General features: G+C 50.2%; 7 protein-coding genes across 7 annotated transcripts; 5 read left to right on the top strand and 2 right to left on the bottom strand.

Moving 5' to 3' along the window:
• Positions 1–1,728: 1,728 nt before the first annotated feature.
• On the top strand, positions 1,729–2,398 carry N7474_008251 (uncharacterized protein; the record flags this gene model as incomplete). Its single annotated transcript, XM_057199661.1, has 2 exons — positions 1,729–1,803; positions 1,862–2,398. 2 exons carry the CDS (start codon positions 1,729–1,731, stop codon positions 2,396–2,398), a joined length of 612 nt encoding a protein of 203 aa, XP_057050362.1.
• A 398-nt stretch (positions 2,399–2,796) lies between these two features.
• Positions 2,797–3,411, top strand: N7474_008250 (zinc finger MYND domain-containing protein; the record flags this gene model as incomplete). The annotated part of the gene is made up of 2 exons (XM_057199660.1): positions 2,797–2,822; positions 2,877–3,411. 2 exons carry the CDS (start codon positions 2,797–2,799, stop codon positions 3,409–3,411), a joined length of 561 nt encoding a protein of 186 aa, XP_057050361.1.
• An 870-nt stretch (positions 3,412–4,281) lies between these two features.
• Positions 4,282–5,370, top strand: N7474_008249 (formate/nitrite transporter family protein; the record flags this gene model as incomplete). The annotated part of the gene is made up of 4 exons (XM_057199659.1): positions 4,282–4,560; positions 4,614–4,734; positions 4,791–5,147; positions 5,198–5,370. The coding sequence occupies 4 exons, from the start codon at positions 4,282–4,284 to the stop codon at positions 5,368–5,370; spliced, it is 930 nt and encodes a 309-aa protein (XP_057050360.1).
• Positions 5,371–7,294: 1,924 nt separating this feature from the next.
• Positions 7,295–8,974, top strand: N7474_008248 (uncharacterized protein; the record flags this gene model as incomplete). Its single annotated transcript, XM_057199658.1, has 4 exons — positions 7,295–7,400; positions 7,456–8,031; positions 8,088–8,593; positions 8,651–8,974. 4 exons carry the CDS (start codon positions 7,295–7,297, stop codon positions 8,972–8,974), a joined length of 1,512 nt encoding a protein of 503 aa, XP_057050359.1.
• Positions 8,975–9,324: 350 nt separating this feature from the next.
• On the bottom strand, positions 9,325–10,835 carry N7474_008247 (uncharacterized protein; the record flags this gene model as incomplete). The annotated part of the gene is made up of 7 exons (XM_057199657.1): positions 9,325–9,651; positions 9,701–9,957; positions 10,009–10,259; positions 10,314–10,431; positions 10,510–10,515; positions 10,574–10,641; positions 10,723–10,835. 7 exons carry the CDS (start codon positions 10,833–10,835, stop codon positions 9,325–9,327), a joined length of 1,140 nt encoding a protein of 379 aa, XP_057050358.1.
• An 829-nt stretch (positions 10,836–11,664) lies between these two features.
• Positions 11,665–13,229, bottom strand: N7474_008246 (cytochrome and DOMON domain-containing protein; the record flags this gene model as incomplete). The annotated part of the gene is made up of 3 exons (XM_057199656.1): positions 11,665–12,377; positions 12,436–12,708; positions 12,764–13,229. The coding sequence occupies 3 exons, from the start codon at positions 13,227–13,229 to the stop codon at positions 11,665–11,667; spliced, it is 1,452 nt and encodes a 483-aa protein (XP_057050357.1).
• A 655-nt stretch (positions 13,230–13,884) lies between these two features.
• On the top strand, positions 13,885–15,192 carry N7474_008245 (uncharacterized protein; the record flags this gene model as incomplete). Its single annotated transcript, XM_057199655.1, has 2 exons — positions 13,885–14,135; positions 14,205–15,192. 2 exons carry the CDS (start codon positions 13,885–13,887, stop codon positions 15,190–15,192), a joined length of 1,239 nt encoding a protein of 412 aa, XP_057050356.1.
• Between the last annotated feature and the right edge of the window lie 74 nt (positions 15,193–15,266).

The following is a 15,266-nucleotide window of genomic DNA, read 5'->3' as shown; positions in this document are numbered from 1 at the left end:
GTATCCACTAGTAAACCTACCAGGTAGTCAGATGTGACAATGATAGAATAGCCGATGGACGATCTTCATGCAGAGTATAATGTCGCTGACTGAGGTACCGAATGACATGATGACTCGAGCAAATGATAGATGGCGAACGATAAGTTGGAGGGAGGAACGAATAATTAGTGTATTTTTGCCCCGTTGAATTGGAAGAAATTGCCCATGGCCGTTGTATAAAAGGAGCGTGGATTTATAGTTAGATCGCCCCGACGGGATCGAAACCTATGGGCATTTACACAGCCACCGCGACATGCGAACCGGACCTGCCCTGTGCTCACGTGAGACGTCCTCCTACGTTCACCATGTAGACTCCCGCAAGTAAAAAAATGATATTCACACTGTTTTCCCGAACCTCCACAATATCTACACACCGCTCGAGGAAATCTTTAAAGAAAGTCCTGGCCGGCATGGTCATGCCAGTTCCTCCCGACAAAGCCTTCTAGTTTTGAGAAGAAGTCGTCAGTCGTGTTCAGATTAGGAGACTAATTTAGAAGATATACCAGCTTCGCTCCAGCATTTTCGCAAAGAGCTCTGAGTCGATCACCGTTGAGGAAAGACGCGTTTTCCATAACATAAGGACAGGCTTTGGCTCTGGCCATCTGCCGCAGCAATGGAGAAACTGTTCAATGAAGTTCTCGAACACGTCAGCGGCAGTAGACCCTTGGAAAACCCGCAACAATAGAACGCCATCCTATAGATAAGAAAGCGCTTTCGGAAATCACCTACGCTATGGTATCTTCGTCATGGATCACAAGATCTGGCTTGAATGCTCTGGGTTTCTGCCATGGCAAGCACGATCTGTACGCCAGATCCTCAGTACATGTCTGTGACTCCGCTGAGAGTATGCCTTCCTCTTTTTTTTTTTTTTTTTTTTTTTTTTTTTTCATCCCAGATACAGATGCATCAGCGTATGATAGTCCAACAATGCTACTGGGAACGAGCAACATATCGCCTTCTCTGTGGATCGTGGCCCTATCATCTGGCCCGTGACTGAAGGTATCCTAAGTCCTTGCCCTGCTGAGGCAGGTAGCCCTGAGAGTTCACGACAGCCGTGTTAGCATACCCCAGTGGCATTACACAACACACAGCTAGGTCTTTTGGTGGGTGGTGATCAGTCATCCGGGTCGAGGGCGGCCACTTACAGATCCGGCCTCCCCGGGGTTTTTATTGCATTGTTTCAGGATGAAATTTGTACCTCTAGCGTCGCATGCATTTGATGAATAAATAGCGTTGGTGTTGATTGATCCGAGATTCCCGATCTGAGTTAGGGTTGTCCTCGACCCGTGGCTGGGACGGCGCATGGACCACCGGCTGTTGGCCCGACGATAATCGTGGCTGCACAACACTATTCCTCCGTATAGTTGCCCAGCCACCCTGGTCGGTCCCAGCCTCCCCCCCCCCGCCGTCAGCAATATGACGCTCGTAGTATTTCTGTCATTCTCTGCTTTTTTTTTCCTTTCCTTTCCTTTCCTTTTCTTTTCTTTCCTCACCTCTCCCCTCCCCCTTACCTCTCTCTCCTGTGTGTCCTCGAGGGTTGCAATCGGAACGGCCTTTAATCCACTACCAACCCTGCAACCCATGCCGTCGTTCTAAAAACCTCGGGACATTTTGCAATCCATCTTATCTGCGCGCGCATTCCTCGGATCTGATCTGACTCCTTGACCACTCCACACCACACCCGACAAGATGATTGGCAGCGTCTTCTTCATCTTCAACCGCCTGGTGGAGATCACCTTCCTGATCCCCATCATCGGCATGATGGTGCGTCCTCCCCATTTGATTTCTTGCATCCCCAGCTAACCCGACCGTGAAATTGCAGGCCTGGTTCGTCCACGGCTACGTCCAAGCCAACATGCTGACCCCACCCTACATCCTGGTCCTGTTCATCGTCAGCGTCATCGCTGTCTTCTGGGCCTTTGACACGCTCATCCGCTTCTCCACAACCAAGCGCTCTGCTCTCTTTGTTGCCTTCCTGGACCTGTGCTTTTTCGGCTCCTTCATCGCCGGTGTCTACCAGCTGCGCTTCATCGCCAATGCCGACTGCTCCCACTGGGACGGTGGCAGCGCGTGGGTCTCGCTGGGCCCGTTCGGCGAGTTTGGCTTCCGCACGAATAACGATCTGTCCCTGCATATAAACAAGACCTGTGCGATGCTGAAGACCTCCTTTGCGTTTGGCATTATGGAGGCGGCCTTCTTCCTCTGGACTGCGTTTCTGGCGCTCTTCTTGCATAAGAAGAACCGCGACGTTATTGTCAAGGAGACCACCGTGCGGAGACGCAGCCATTCCAGTCGTCGCGGATCCGGCTCACGACATCGGCATCATAGCTCCAGTCGCAGACCGCATTATGTGGTTTGAGAAGGTGGAGAGATGGGATTTAAGGGATTTTTTATGATTGTTTTTACGATTTGACTGGACGTACTCATGAGCGTAACGGACTGCAATGATCTTGGAGGAAAGAAAAGATGGATGGATGTCTGGTGCGAGATCCAGGAGTGTACCTTCTATATCTTGTTTTTGATAGCAAATAGTTTTCATGTTCATTAATCCAATTCACGGCTCAAGTCAATCACCTTTCTTCCTCTTTCCTTCTCTTGGATTCCTTCCTCACCCGCCTTCTGTCGTCCATCCTCCATCCTCGCGTCTTCCTCCACACTACCCTCACGACGTCCTGTCTTCCTTTCTTTCACCAGTCTCTCGTCAGACGGGCTCTTTCAGAAAGACGCAGACGGCGTCACTCTCAAGCGCTGCAGCAAATGCAAGACGGAGTGCTACTGCTCGCGTGAGTGCCAGAAAGCGGACTGGGCGCGCCACAAGCCGTTCTGCCGCGATCCAGCGGTGCGCGAACAACTCAACAGAATGTGGAGAAGTGCAAGTTCTGTGGAAAGAAAGAATCACTCGACGTCTCTCTCACGCGCTGTGGCAGATGTGTGACGCAATACTACTGCTCGCGCGAGCACCAGAAGGCCGACTGGCCGAACCACAAGCACTTCTGCCGCGAGCCAGCTGCTTACGTCTATTCTCCCCAGGTCCAAGCTCCTCCTAGAGGTCTATCGGTGTACATCGAAAAACCATTCCACAGATTGAATGAGAAGGCCTGGCTGCACAACCGCTCTGAGCAAGATGTCTATATGCTGCTGATAGACGCCTACCGTCTTCGCATGGATGATAACTGGACGCGCCACCTCCAGACAGAGAGTGACAACATCTACGGGGGAGCCCCCAATTCATGTGCCAGCTTTCTTCGTTTCCTGCGCCTGGTGGAGAGTCGCGACAATCTACTTCCTGCATGGTGGTCGCCCGAAAAAGCTGACGAGTGCATGGCTTCTAGGAATGGGTGGAACATGGTACTCGCTTACGTACGGCCCTGATTCAGCTCAAATTGCGTGGTTTTACGCAGATGTCAACATCGTGATGCAACTGAGGCTGTTCAATGAACAGGTCTACCAGACTGGGATTGGAGGCTCCCCTCGAGTGACCGGCCCCGAAGTTTGGGACATGGCGATGATGAGTGAGACAGGGTAGGCGACTTGAATCATTCCAGACAATTCCCCGTGTCGTTCTTGAGCGCATAGGATGAGGCAATTTTTGAGGATGCTGCGGGACGGAGCTAGTTTGGAAAATGATCGCCTGGGATATTTGCCCTATCGTCAACTAGTTAGTATTTTGCACGGCAATTTGAACACTGGATTCTAATTCTGAAGCCCTCGTTTTTCTTTGTTGTAGATCATAACTCTCAGGCACACGGCTAAATAAGAGTTCTTTCAGGTTGGCCACCCAAGGATAAGGACATAATGCCAAGGACGCTGATAAGCTGCAGCACCTCCGCGGAGATGTCTTCACAACCAACTCTCTATCAGCCTCGATCGATAAGGTCCAGCATGCTGACTCGTTACCTCTCCATACGTGCCGATCTGGAGTGTCGATCGTGTTCGATTGCTGTGAACGTCTCGGAGCATGGTCCGCCATATGAACCATTCGCAGTTCTTGACAAGGACCGCCTGTCTTATCAGAGTTCAATGGCTTGTGCAGCCAAGTCCGGAGCAGACAGGGGCATGGATTCTCTGAATATCGCCAAGAAAGCAGACCGAGTCTGCAAGCGACATGAAAAGTGCTAAGCACCATGAACATACCGAGATATTTAAACAGCAGGGCGGCCCTGCATCGTTGCGATCTTGTTTCCGTTCCATCGGTATCATCAATTCTATTTTGCCCAGAGATCCATCCAATTGGGTATCATCATGACTCTCGACGCCTTCACCCCTCGCGAGGTGATTGAACTCGTCGCGCGCGCTGGCGTGGACAAGGGTAACATGCGCCTTGATAAGGTGTTCATGAGCTCCGTATCTGCTGGCTGTCTACTTGCCTTTGCGTGTGGAACTGCTCTCAGCACTAATGCGACGCCATGGTTCCAAGACAATGCCGCGGGTCTGATGCGCACTATCGCCGCTTTGGTCTTCCCCTACGGCCTGTGCATGATTATCTTGACTGGCGCAGACCTTTGCACCGGCTCCTTCATGGTATGAACTCTTGTTGCTGTACTATGGGATATAGAGACTGATTTGTCTAACAGTATACCACTGTCGCTGTTCTACAACGACGTCTGCCCTGGTGGAAGGGATTGATCCACTGGGCAGTGACTTTTCTAGGAAACCTCGCTGGGTCTCTATTTGTCGCTTGCATTGTCTTCGGCTGTATGTGTTCCCCATTCCGCTTGATCTTCATTGCTAATACGAATGCCGATAATCAGACGGCGGTGTTTTTTCCGACTCGACCTTCAAATCCGCTGTTCAAACCTTCGCCACAAAAAAACAGGTCATCCCCGATTTCCATATGATCTTCCTACGCGGCATTGGCTGCAACTGGCTGGTCTGTCTGGCATGTTTCTTTGGTATGCAGGGCCGCGACCTGGCGTCGAAAGTCATTGGTATCTGGTGGCCTACTTTTGCCTTTGTTTCGCTGGGGTTTGATCACGTTGTCGCTAATATGACATTTATCCCGCTGGCTATTTGGGTTGGAACCCCTGGTATCACGACGGGTTTGTATATCTGGAAAGGCATTATCCCTACTCTTCTCGGGAATATCCTTGGCGGTGGGCTATTTGTTGGTGAGTGGAGTGGCGTGCTCTGTGAAACTTGAGAGCTAACACCCTACTAGGAACCTACTACTGGTACATGTACCTTTTAGACTTGAATACTCTTCCAATCTATGGATTGAGAAAGTCAGGGGTCGCCACACCACAGTCTGAGCCTATCGCCACAAAAAGAGACGATATTGAAGCATCGGCTGGAGCCTTGGACGATTCGGTTACTCCCAGGGTGAGCGGTTAAATCGGTCAGTATCGAATGTGACTAAGATTTCCGGTATCTGCTTATTGGCAACTTGAATATGGCTCACTAACGGGGAGCTTCATCTCTACGCCTATCTGTACTTACTCATTAATTAATTTGATGCTTGAACACAATGTGTAAACCGGCGAGTGAACTAAGGCACCGAGGGCATGCCATTTCTTATAAATGTTCTCCAATGGCAAGTCCTCGTGCAGAGTCAAATCGTGCCGCTGGAATCAAGTAGTAACCTTTCTGGTTCGAGAGAATATGTTTGCCATTCCCATCCAAAAAGTCACAGTTGTAATGAGTATGACCAAAAGCCCAAGCTGCCACTGCCCGAGACATCCAACATGCTTCTTGGCTTAAGTCCGTAGCAAACCCTGTAGACACCTCACTGCCAGCTTGCCTAGGGTCCATACATCTTGGATCCGTACTCGGGCTATGGTGAGTGAAGATAATAACTCTTCGGTAAGGCTCATCCTTGGCAATTGTTGAAACTTAGAAAAATGAACTTCCCCATCATAGACCGTTTCCTTATCTTTTCTTCGAATGCATGGATCTTGGACTTGGTCAATTTAAAGGACATATGCCAGGGCTCATGGTTGCCTAATAGAAAGAAAACAGTTGAGTATCGGGCAAGTTGGGTCTCTATAAAGGTGAAGAACTGGACATCGGCGACATGTCCAATGTCTCCTAGAAGAGCAAGGTGCTGGGCTGTTTGAGGGAATGTGAAGCTGTCGTATGACGGGTGGGTTTCAAGGTGTAAGTCCGACATGACTTGTATGGAGATGGAGCCCATGGTGAGTAATTAAGGTGACTGTGCTCGTAGGTAAATATAGCCATAGAAATACGCGATAGCGAGTCGGATAATAGCGCAAACTATAGCTCTTGGATGCCTTTTGTCTCCGGCGTGTGAGCCCAGCTGAAGCCTCAGAGAGCCTCTCATGTGACGGAAATTTGTTGTGCTTACATTAGCATCCCGTTTAGCTGCCAATCCTTTTAGCGCTAAATGCGCTGGTCGCAAAATTGTCGTAAGTGGCGCTTCGGTCTGAGATATGCCGGTCTACGCTAAAGGCAGGACACGGGTTTTATCATGTCACCAATAAAGTCATGGTTTCCACCGCTCCCCGTCTAAAATTTCGGTTAAACAAAAACGCGAATGCTCTTAGCACAATTAGCTTGCAAACAAGCATACAAATTGTGCCATTGTGACCCCTATTTGCGTCATCGGTACCGCTTCTCCAGTCGCATCGGGACATCGTCTCGGTCCAAATTTGTGGGGAAACACTAAACCGTTCCCGGCCCGCGTGGACCCATGTGCTCGCGGCCTGTCGGTTCTGGGGAAATAGCTGTAACTTGGATGGAGGCAAGGGGCGAGGAAGTGAACTCAGATGGCCGGCCGCCCAGCCTGATTGGCACATTCCACCCAGTCCTTCCGGAAAGGCTTCAGTGTACCCAGCTCCCCGAGTGGGGGACATTTCTTTTTCGTGAGGAGTAGCATGCTACTAATAGTGGGACACCATCCGCGACTCATTATAAGCCCAACACGGACTCACCTTCTTCCCAAGTATACTATCCTCTATAGCAGCAAGGCAAAGAATCCAGTTTTCTCGTTCGAGGTGTGTGCACCCGATTTCAACGGGCGGATCCCTTTTCCTACAACCTTGGAGGCCTGTGCTTTTCATGTTCTGGGCGCCATATTTCTAGTTCATGGCGTGCTCATCACCATCCTTTGCGTGCTGGAGCCGCGCCCCCTCTCCAACCCGTTGCCTTGTGTACCTGTCCTTTTTATAGCTGAGCCTCCCTGACGTGTACCTTTCCAAGAAACTTTTTTTTATCTCCCTACTGGATATATTTCGTTGTTGTACCTGGCAACCCCATTCCAGCTCTAGCTGACACGGGATCAAGCTTGTCGCACACGATCATGCCTAGGTTGAACGGAACCAGGCTCGGAGCTATCCGCGCATACTTTTTCGGTTTTTTTATCTGTACTGCCGGGTTTTTATTTGGATATGACACAGGTGTCGTGGGTATGGCATTCCTCCGCGTGTATTCCGTCGCGTGCTGATACTAATCAATCTACAGGTGGCGTCCTAACGCTAAAGTCCTACATAAAAGATTTCGGCTATACCGATGAAACAACGGTCAGCGCGGTCATGGTTAGTCTGCAGAATGCGGGCGCCTTCTTTGCAGCTTTGGGTATCTTCCCCATCTCCGAACGATTCGGGCGCAAGTACACCATCCAAGTCGCCATGTTAGTTTTCTGCATTGGTATTGTGCTACAAGTTTCTCCTTCCCACTCGCTCGTCTGCTTCTACATCGGACGCGTTGTAAGCGGAGTGGGCCTCGGTTCAGCTACTGCTGTTGTACCCGCGTACAGCGCTGAGATGGCGCCTAAAGAGATCCGCGGCATGGTTGGCGGTGGCATGCAGGGGCTCTTTGCCATGGGTGTCATGATCAGCTACTGGATTGACTACGGAGTTGAGGTTGGCTTGCCAGCGATCTCCAGACAGTGGCAGATCCCAGTCGGGCTGCAGTTGGTGCCAGCCGCAGTGCTAGGCCTTGGTCTAATCCCTATGCCAGAGAGTACGCGCTGGCTGGCTAAGAAGGGACGGCTCGAGGAAGCGTTGAAAGCTTTACAGTGGATTCGAGCAAGTGAGGGTATGTTCCTTGAGCTAATTGATGTATAACACGACTAATAGAATGATCCATCCTAGGCGCTGAAGTGAAAGCGGAATTTAATGAAATCCAAACTGGTCTTGAGGAGGAACTCCGGGCCACCGAGGGCCTCAAGAAGCGCGAGCTCCTTGAACCCGCAAACCGCTACCGGATCGCACTTGCCTTCTTCTTATTCCTAGCTCAGCAATGCACGGGAATGACCTCACTTGCGTACTTTGGGCCACAATTCTTCAAGACTCTTGTCGGGAACAACAACAGCCAGTCTCTACTCATCACGGGTCTCTTTGGTGCTGAGAAGTTCGTCACTTGCGCCACCTATCTCCTATTCTTCTCAGAAATGTGGGGACGCAAGCCGACTCTTTACATTACTGCTTTCCTAATGACCATCTGTTTCGTGATCGTGACCGTTCTCCACGAAACTACTGTTGCCACTACTCCCTCGGGCCCGACAAATTCTGGCAAAGCAACTGTGGCGATGATCTTCGTCACAAATGCCATCTACCAGTTCAGCTGGGGTCCGGTTGTGTGGCCCTATACTGCCGAGGTAGGTTCCCATTGGTTGTGGCCTCCATTATGGCGATATCCTAACTGTTGATATTAGATCTTCCCAAGTCGCATCCGCGAAATCGGAGTTTCAGTCGCCGTATCCACACAATGGCTCTTCAACTTCCTCTTCTCGCTCGTCACCCCGTATATGATCGCAGCTATGGGCAGCTACACTTTCGTCTTTTTCGCGGCTTGTGATTTCGTCATGGGCTGGGTCGTTATCTTCTTTGTGAAGGAGACTAGGGGGAAGAGCTTGGAGGAGATGGAAACACTCTTCCACAGCAAGGCGGCTTTCGATGTGGCTATGGCCAGAGACAAGGCACGGACATCTACTGATATCCACCATAATGAGGAGGCTAGACCTAGCATTGAGGCTTGAGATGTGGTTATAATATTTACATATGTTAGATACCTAGACAGTGCATGCATGAGATTCCTCTGGAAGGGATAGTGATTTGCACAATGCCCAATTTTATGGATAGAACATGAAATGTAGTTTCTACACACAGTTATTATGCTTGAAGTTCACGCCTCTTGCAGACCTCTACCACTATTTGACATGCAGTATAAAGCAATTAACCATCTCAATCGGCTATGTTCTATTCTATTCTTCCCCATCAAAAAAATATACACATCCTGAAGTGCATCTTCTCGACTGCTTCATCTCTCAGCTGGTGTGGATTGTCTGGGCGGCTGCGCCATAGGTCTTAGCTTGAGCTAAGAGTGCTTTTAAGTGGTCGACTGGGCAGTTGCAACTCCGCTTCCACCGTAGATGATAAGCAACACGAACGCCAAGACACCACCGATGGCAATGACCTTGGCCCTCGCGGGGTTGCTGCGCTGGTACTCGCCGACATGGAGACGAACGTCCGTGGCGAGAGACTGCATTTTCTCGGCACCAAGCTTGTAGTACACCAGTCCAGCGAGGGCGATGGAGTAGCCAAAGAACTGCTGGAGAGTGACGGGGTCGCGGAAGATAATCATCGAGGCGCAGACAAGCAAAATGTCCTTGAGGATACCAGCCATGGTCAGGACAACAGCCGAAGTCTTGCCAATCTAAAGGATTGTCAGTGATGGTGTTATCAAGTAGGACGGTAGATCTTACCAAAAGCACAACGGAAGCATTAAGGAGGAAAGCAACCAGTGCGTTCGCAACGAGGGTTCCCAACCCGAGGCCGTAGATATCGTTCATAGTCATTCTGGGGAGTTCAGCGAATATAGTGATAATGCCGTTGGTCACAGCGCAGGCGGGCGCATAGTAATATAGCGACACGAGGGGGTCCATCTTGAATTCAGCCGAGCTGAGCAGACGCTGAACCATGACAAGGCGCATGGCCTCGAAGATGATACCAGCGACCTGAACTGTGGGAGTGTCAGTTTGCTATCGGAAAATGAACTCAATCTAGCACATACTCAGGAATCCAGTCATCTCAAACTTGATCTCACCGAAGGAGGCGATCACAACACCGACAACAATCAGGCCCACGTTGCCCAGGGTCTTGAGGTTTGCCGGGGCAATTCCGAAGGCCCAAGTGGCCAGCAGGGTTGCCACAGCATTGGTCGCCTTGAGCATCTGGATGAACGAGACACTCAGGTAGAGGTAGGCCAGATTACCGCAGATCAGACTCAAGCTGAACATGACACCAATGGGCACAATTGCCTTGCTGTTCCCAAATCAGTTTTCATCCATTGTGTCTCGGGCTCTTCCTGTCACTCACGCGTATGTGTTCGGGTTCATCGGGACCTTGTGGCGCGAGTCGAGGTGAGGGGTGAAGCGGGCCAGGATTTGGGTCATGATGGTCGCAAAGACCATGTGCCAAGTAGTCAAGAATAGGGCTGGATGGTGCAGTCAGTACATTATTGAAATTCGATTCAGCCCCCAAGGGGGAGATGTGGCGAACAGGAAGGACTCACGGAAATCTAGGTTGAAGTACAGGTTAGCGGAATTCAAACACAGACAGTGCTGAGTGGCACTTACTGAAGTTGGCGGACGCCAGAACCCATTTGTTGAACAGGATGACGCTCGAGCTCAGCGCGATCCAGAGCCTGGGGGGTTGGAGTCTCAGTATTCGGAGTCCTCAGGGCAAATGTGAACGCGTGGTCACGGTGCCGGCAAGGTATACGAACGCAATGTAGAAAGCCGGGTGAAGACCATCGTCCGCGGGCTTGGAGTTCGCCTGGTTGGCGGGAGTGCCGCTCTCGAGTTTGCGATCATCCTGGGATGAGCGACCGTTTGCCATTGTGTTGGGAGAGGGTGAGAGTGGTGGAAATAAGGGGTGATTTGTGTATTGAGGGAAATGTTTTTGGCGAGAGTCTAGAAAAAGGAATGACAACGGTCGGCAGGGAGAAGGGCGTGATGCCTGGGAGGCAGATAGGGATGATGATAAGGGAAAAAAAAATCGGGAAGATGAATTCCTTGGATGGCGAAGAATGGGGTGATTGGGCGGGCTGTGTACACGTAACCGTTTCGCCTCCTGTCGATCATTGCGCGACGGACCCCTTTCGATAGTGCAACGCGGTAATCATCATCAAGTCGACATTGCTCTAGGACCGCAAAATAAATAAATACTGAAAAAAAAAAAAAAAAAAAAAAACAGAGAAGGAAAATGAAAACAAAATTCATAGGGCTCTAATTATTCGGTAAACAGCGGTGATGATAGATCTAGGGCAATAGAGGTGGTCATTCTCACTCTTGAGTCTTGGACGGCCCCAAATAATGGTTCTGCTGAAGTGACCGATCAAGATCAACGTGGCGGAAGGGGATTGCATAATAAGCGTGGTATCTACTCAGACCCTGTGATGAAAGTGTAACAGAGTTATCCTTGGCAGTAAGTAGTGTAATGTCCTAGTGTCGGATACTACGTAGACGGTGCGTTGTTTGATATAGATCGGACATGGGGACAATCAATTAAGCAAATCCATGTCATTTTTATATGGATCTGTAATTCCCGGATTGCATGCTGAAAAAGCCCTATTGCGACATGCATGCACCACATGTCCATCGTCTAGATACACACAGCGTCATTCGAAAAAGATGGCTGCAAGGGTGTCCCATTATAGTCTATTATGCTACTCGTAAGGTGGTGGGCTGTCCGCAGCCTGCGAATAAGAATCGTTGAGACGATACCCAGTGTGGAGCCTGTGCAGATCCATAGGTTCACGTATGTGACCTTTCTGACTGCGAACTGATGTCCATCTTGCCCAAGACACTGCCGCAAAAACTGCTAGACCAATTGTGGCGACAGCAACAGAGTATCCTATCACAACGGATCTTGATGTGTATGACCAAGTGAGCCCGATGCCACCATTGATGATAGCAAGGAATATGACAACCCATCCAAAATAACGATGCAGGATGCCATATCTGGTCGGCGACTGGGTCCTCTTGTACATCCAATGGTGCCAAAAACCCATGCCCAATTGCAATAACATCGCGAGAAGAATTATGATGCCGAGAATCTGGTGTGTGGAATCGTATGATTGAGACTTGGTGAACATTGTGCTGAGGTAAAAGCCGATGACAATGCCGATAAGACTGAGGCCAGTGGATATTGTTTGGTTTACCCAGTGCCACCGGACACTCTTTGGAAACACACGGAGCAGTATAACACCGCTAGGCATTAGGAGAATGAAGGCTCCACAGAGACATAGGGCGTGGATGATACTTGGCCAGTTGCTATCGCTTGTGACCGAAGTGAGCGACGAACCGGCAGCAGTGGTGTAGGAGGTTGGCAGTCCGCCTGAACCACCAGTTGCATGAACCATGTCCATGAAAAATTGGCCTAAAGTTCCGAATTAGCCTCGGGGGATTCTCGACTAGATCCTCCAATTCAGACGCACCATATTCAGAATGCCGCTCTAAGTTAGCCGTTTTAGAATCACTTTGAAGCATTCTAGCATTACTGCCAATTGGCCCCAGAGCAAATATCCACGACTGATCCGTCGATTTTAGATCTAATGAGCCGGTCTCCCAGTTTGTGCAGTTCGAGCATCGCGCGTTTACAGTCATCGTATTGTTTGAAATGCTGGTACCTTCCAAGATTTCGACCGCCAGTGAAGATGAATAAACTGGCTCTTGTTCGCCGGAGCTGAGACGAGGGCTTAGGGTGACGTCTTTCCAGAGAGTTTGGTTAACGGGTCCTTGAACAGGTACTCGGGCAGAACTCACTGTTTCCGCTAGTACTAGCATAAATAACCATCATGAGCGAGTTCTGCATCTCACTTCCAGTCCCGACCGCAACCCACGAGTAACTGGTCGGACCAGACAGGTGAAAGTAGAGATCGGTGGAATCATTGGGTATATTCAGTGCAAATGTAAAATCCTCAGAGGTCGACCCCAGAGGATAAATGAATATGCTGGCAGGGCTTGAAGGAGGCTGAGCAAAGGCTGGTGAAAGGATGCTTGGAAGTATTCCTGTGAACAATCGCCGTTGGTTAACCACAAAGGCCAATCTGAGTGGCTGACAGGACTTGACTGACCTAGTAAAGAAAATATTAATCCTCTCCCAGTAGGTGGCAGCATAGTTGATATCAGAACTTTGCAGTAGAGTATTGATCCGGAGGGAGAGAAAGGGACTGTGCCAATGTGTAAAGAAATATTGAAACGGTGGAAGTTCGCCGGGATTCTTCAGCATTTGGTGCAGATTGCCGTGGTACGAACTATAATTAGCAGGATGGCCTCGTAAGCCATGTTGGCTGTATGTCGAACAAGTCCATTCGTTCATTGGATATGCCAGTATTAAGTTTTCGGATCTGTGGAGCCTGGCGCTGGCATTCGTTTTATTTATTGGGACGATTGCTTACTACCAGGCTGGACAGGATTGGTGAGGCAATTTGAATTTATTGAGTAGGGAGACCAATCATACGGGCTGAGTATGTCACTGCTCTTCCCCGTCCAGGGAGGGGGTGGTGTGATGCCCGAGTGAGAGAGAAGAAAGTAGGCGTTATTATGGTCGAATCAATCGTGGAATACCAACTGGAGAAAAGCTAGGCTGGCGCGACCCAGTAGATGGGTCATACTTAAATAGAGTCTCGGTCCCTGAAAGTCTTGATTCACGGATAGAGCAAACTTTGTATTTCCCGCATATTATTGTCAACTGAACCACACGGATCGGCCTTGCGTACTAGGCCTTACTAAGCCCTCATTTCAGGGTTCAAAACTTGGTCCGCTAGTCCGAAAACTATCAGGCAGAAGAATTGGTTCGAATGGATGAGACAGCTATGAAGTGATCGACATCGGCTTATAACGATCAAGCTTCGGAATCGTCTTGGCTCGTGACAACAACCACTATGGCTTCGCGATTTCCTCATTCAACCGAATTCATCCCGCTTGAGATCATCCCAGAGGAGGATCCATCGTCTCCATTCTTGCCAAACTATGACACAGCTGCCTGGGCCAAACCCAGCCACGCCTTGCCAGTGAAGCGGTGTCTGCCAATGTGGAGATGCTCACATGTCCGGTGCAACTCGCGCCCCTGGTCCAAACGAGCACTGTTCTGTCGAGGAGTGCATCGGCCATTCTGGGCCTTTGTGACTTTTCTGTAGGTCTTCTAGTATTTTCTGCTTTCGCTCATCATAGGGGATGTAGTAATAACTGACAATCAACCCAGCGGCCTGCTCAAGCTCCTTTCCTTGTGCTGGCACGGGTTAGTCTACCTATTCCCAGAAGACCTCGACGCTGCTCTCGACGCGTGGGTGTTCCCGGGAGGCCGACCGTCTGTTTTCTCCCACTGGACGACTCATGGGGTAGTTCCCGTCGCTTGCCACTCTCACAACGATTACTGGCGCCATGCTCCGTTACATTCCGCTCTCGCCGCGGGATGTATCAGCGTCGACGCTGACGTCTACTTATCGGGCAACGAGCTTCTGGTTGGACATACGCGCCATACATTGGCACGAGGGCAAAACTTGCGCACCTTGTACCTCGCTCCGTTGCTGAAGATGCTTCAGGAACATAATACAGGATCAATAAACCTGTCTCCAAATGGGGATTCGGTAAATGACGATATTGCGGGCGTGTTTGCCAACGATCCCTCGCAATCTTTAGTCCTGGTCGTGAACTTCAAGCGAGACGGCGAGCATATATGGCCTCACCTTGTGGAACAGCTTGAGCCGTTTCGTGAAGCAGGGTACCTGACACACGTTAACGGCTCATCGGTCATTCGGCGTCCTATAACCATCGTCGTCTCTGGCGATGCACCATTTCATCGAATCATGGAACTAACTACCGCTGGTGATATTTTCTTTGATGCCCCTCTGGACGAAGTCTCTCATCTATCCCCGGATACGCCAGCAGATGAGCTCCCGTACAACGCTCAAAACAGCTACTATGCCTCCGTCGACTTCAAAAGAGCAATCGGGACTGTCAGAGGCAACCGATTTTCCCAGGACCAGTTGGCCAGAATCCGCCACCAGATACGAGCAGCGCATGAGCACGGTCTCAAGGTGCGATACTGGGGTACACCGAGCTGGCCGCGCGGACTGCGGAACCATGTTTGGCATGTGCTTGTGCGTGAAGGTGTGGACGTTATCAGTGTCGATGATTTGAGGGATGCAACCCAACAGGATTGGAGAAAACACCGCAGCTGGTTAATCTGACCATAAAGGAGGCCGCGAATCCCAAGATGTCAAGTTATTTGCTAAATTGGCTCTCAAGGGCTAGCTGGGCTGCA

This window comes from Penicillium riverlandense (genome assembly GCF_028828495.1).
Source record: "Penicillium riverlandense strain IBT 135883 chromosome Unknown utg000007l_segment0_segment0, whole genome shotgun sequence".
NCBI classification, from domain to species: domain Eukaryota; kingdom Fungi; phylum Ascomycota; class Eurotiomycetes; order Eurotiales; family Aspergillaceae; genus Penicillium; species Penicillium riverlandense.
The sequence above is the reverse complement of the archived record's forward strand: the minus strand, read 5'-3'. Positions and strand labels throughout refer to the sequence as shown.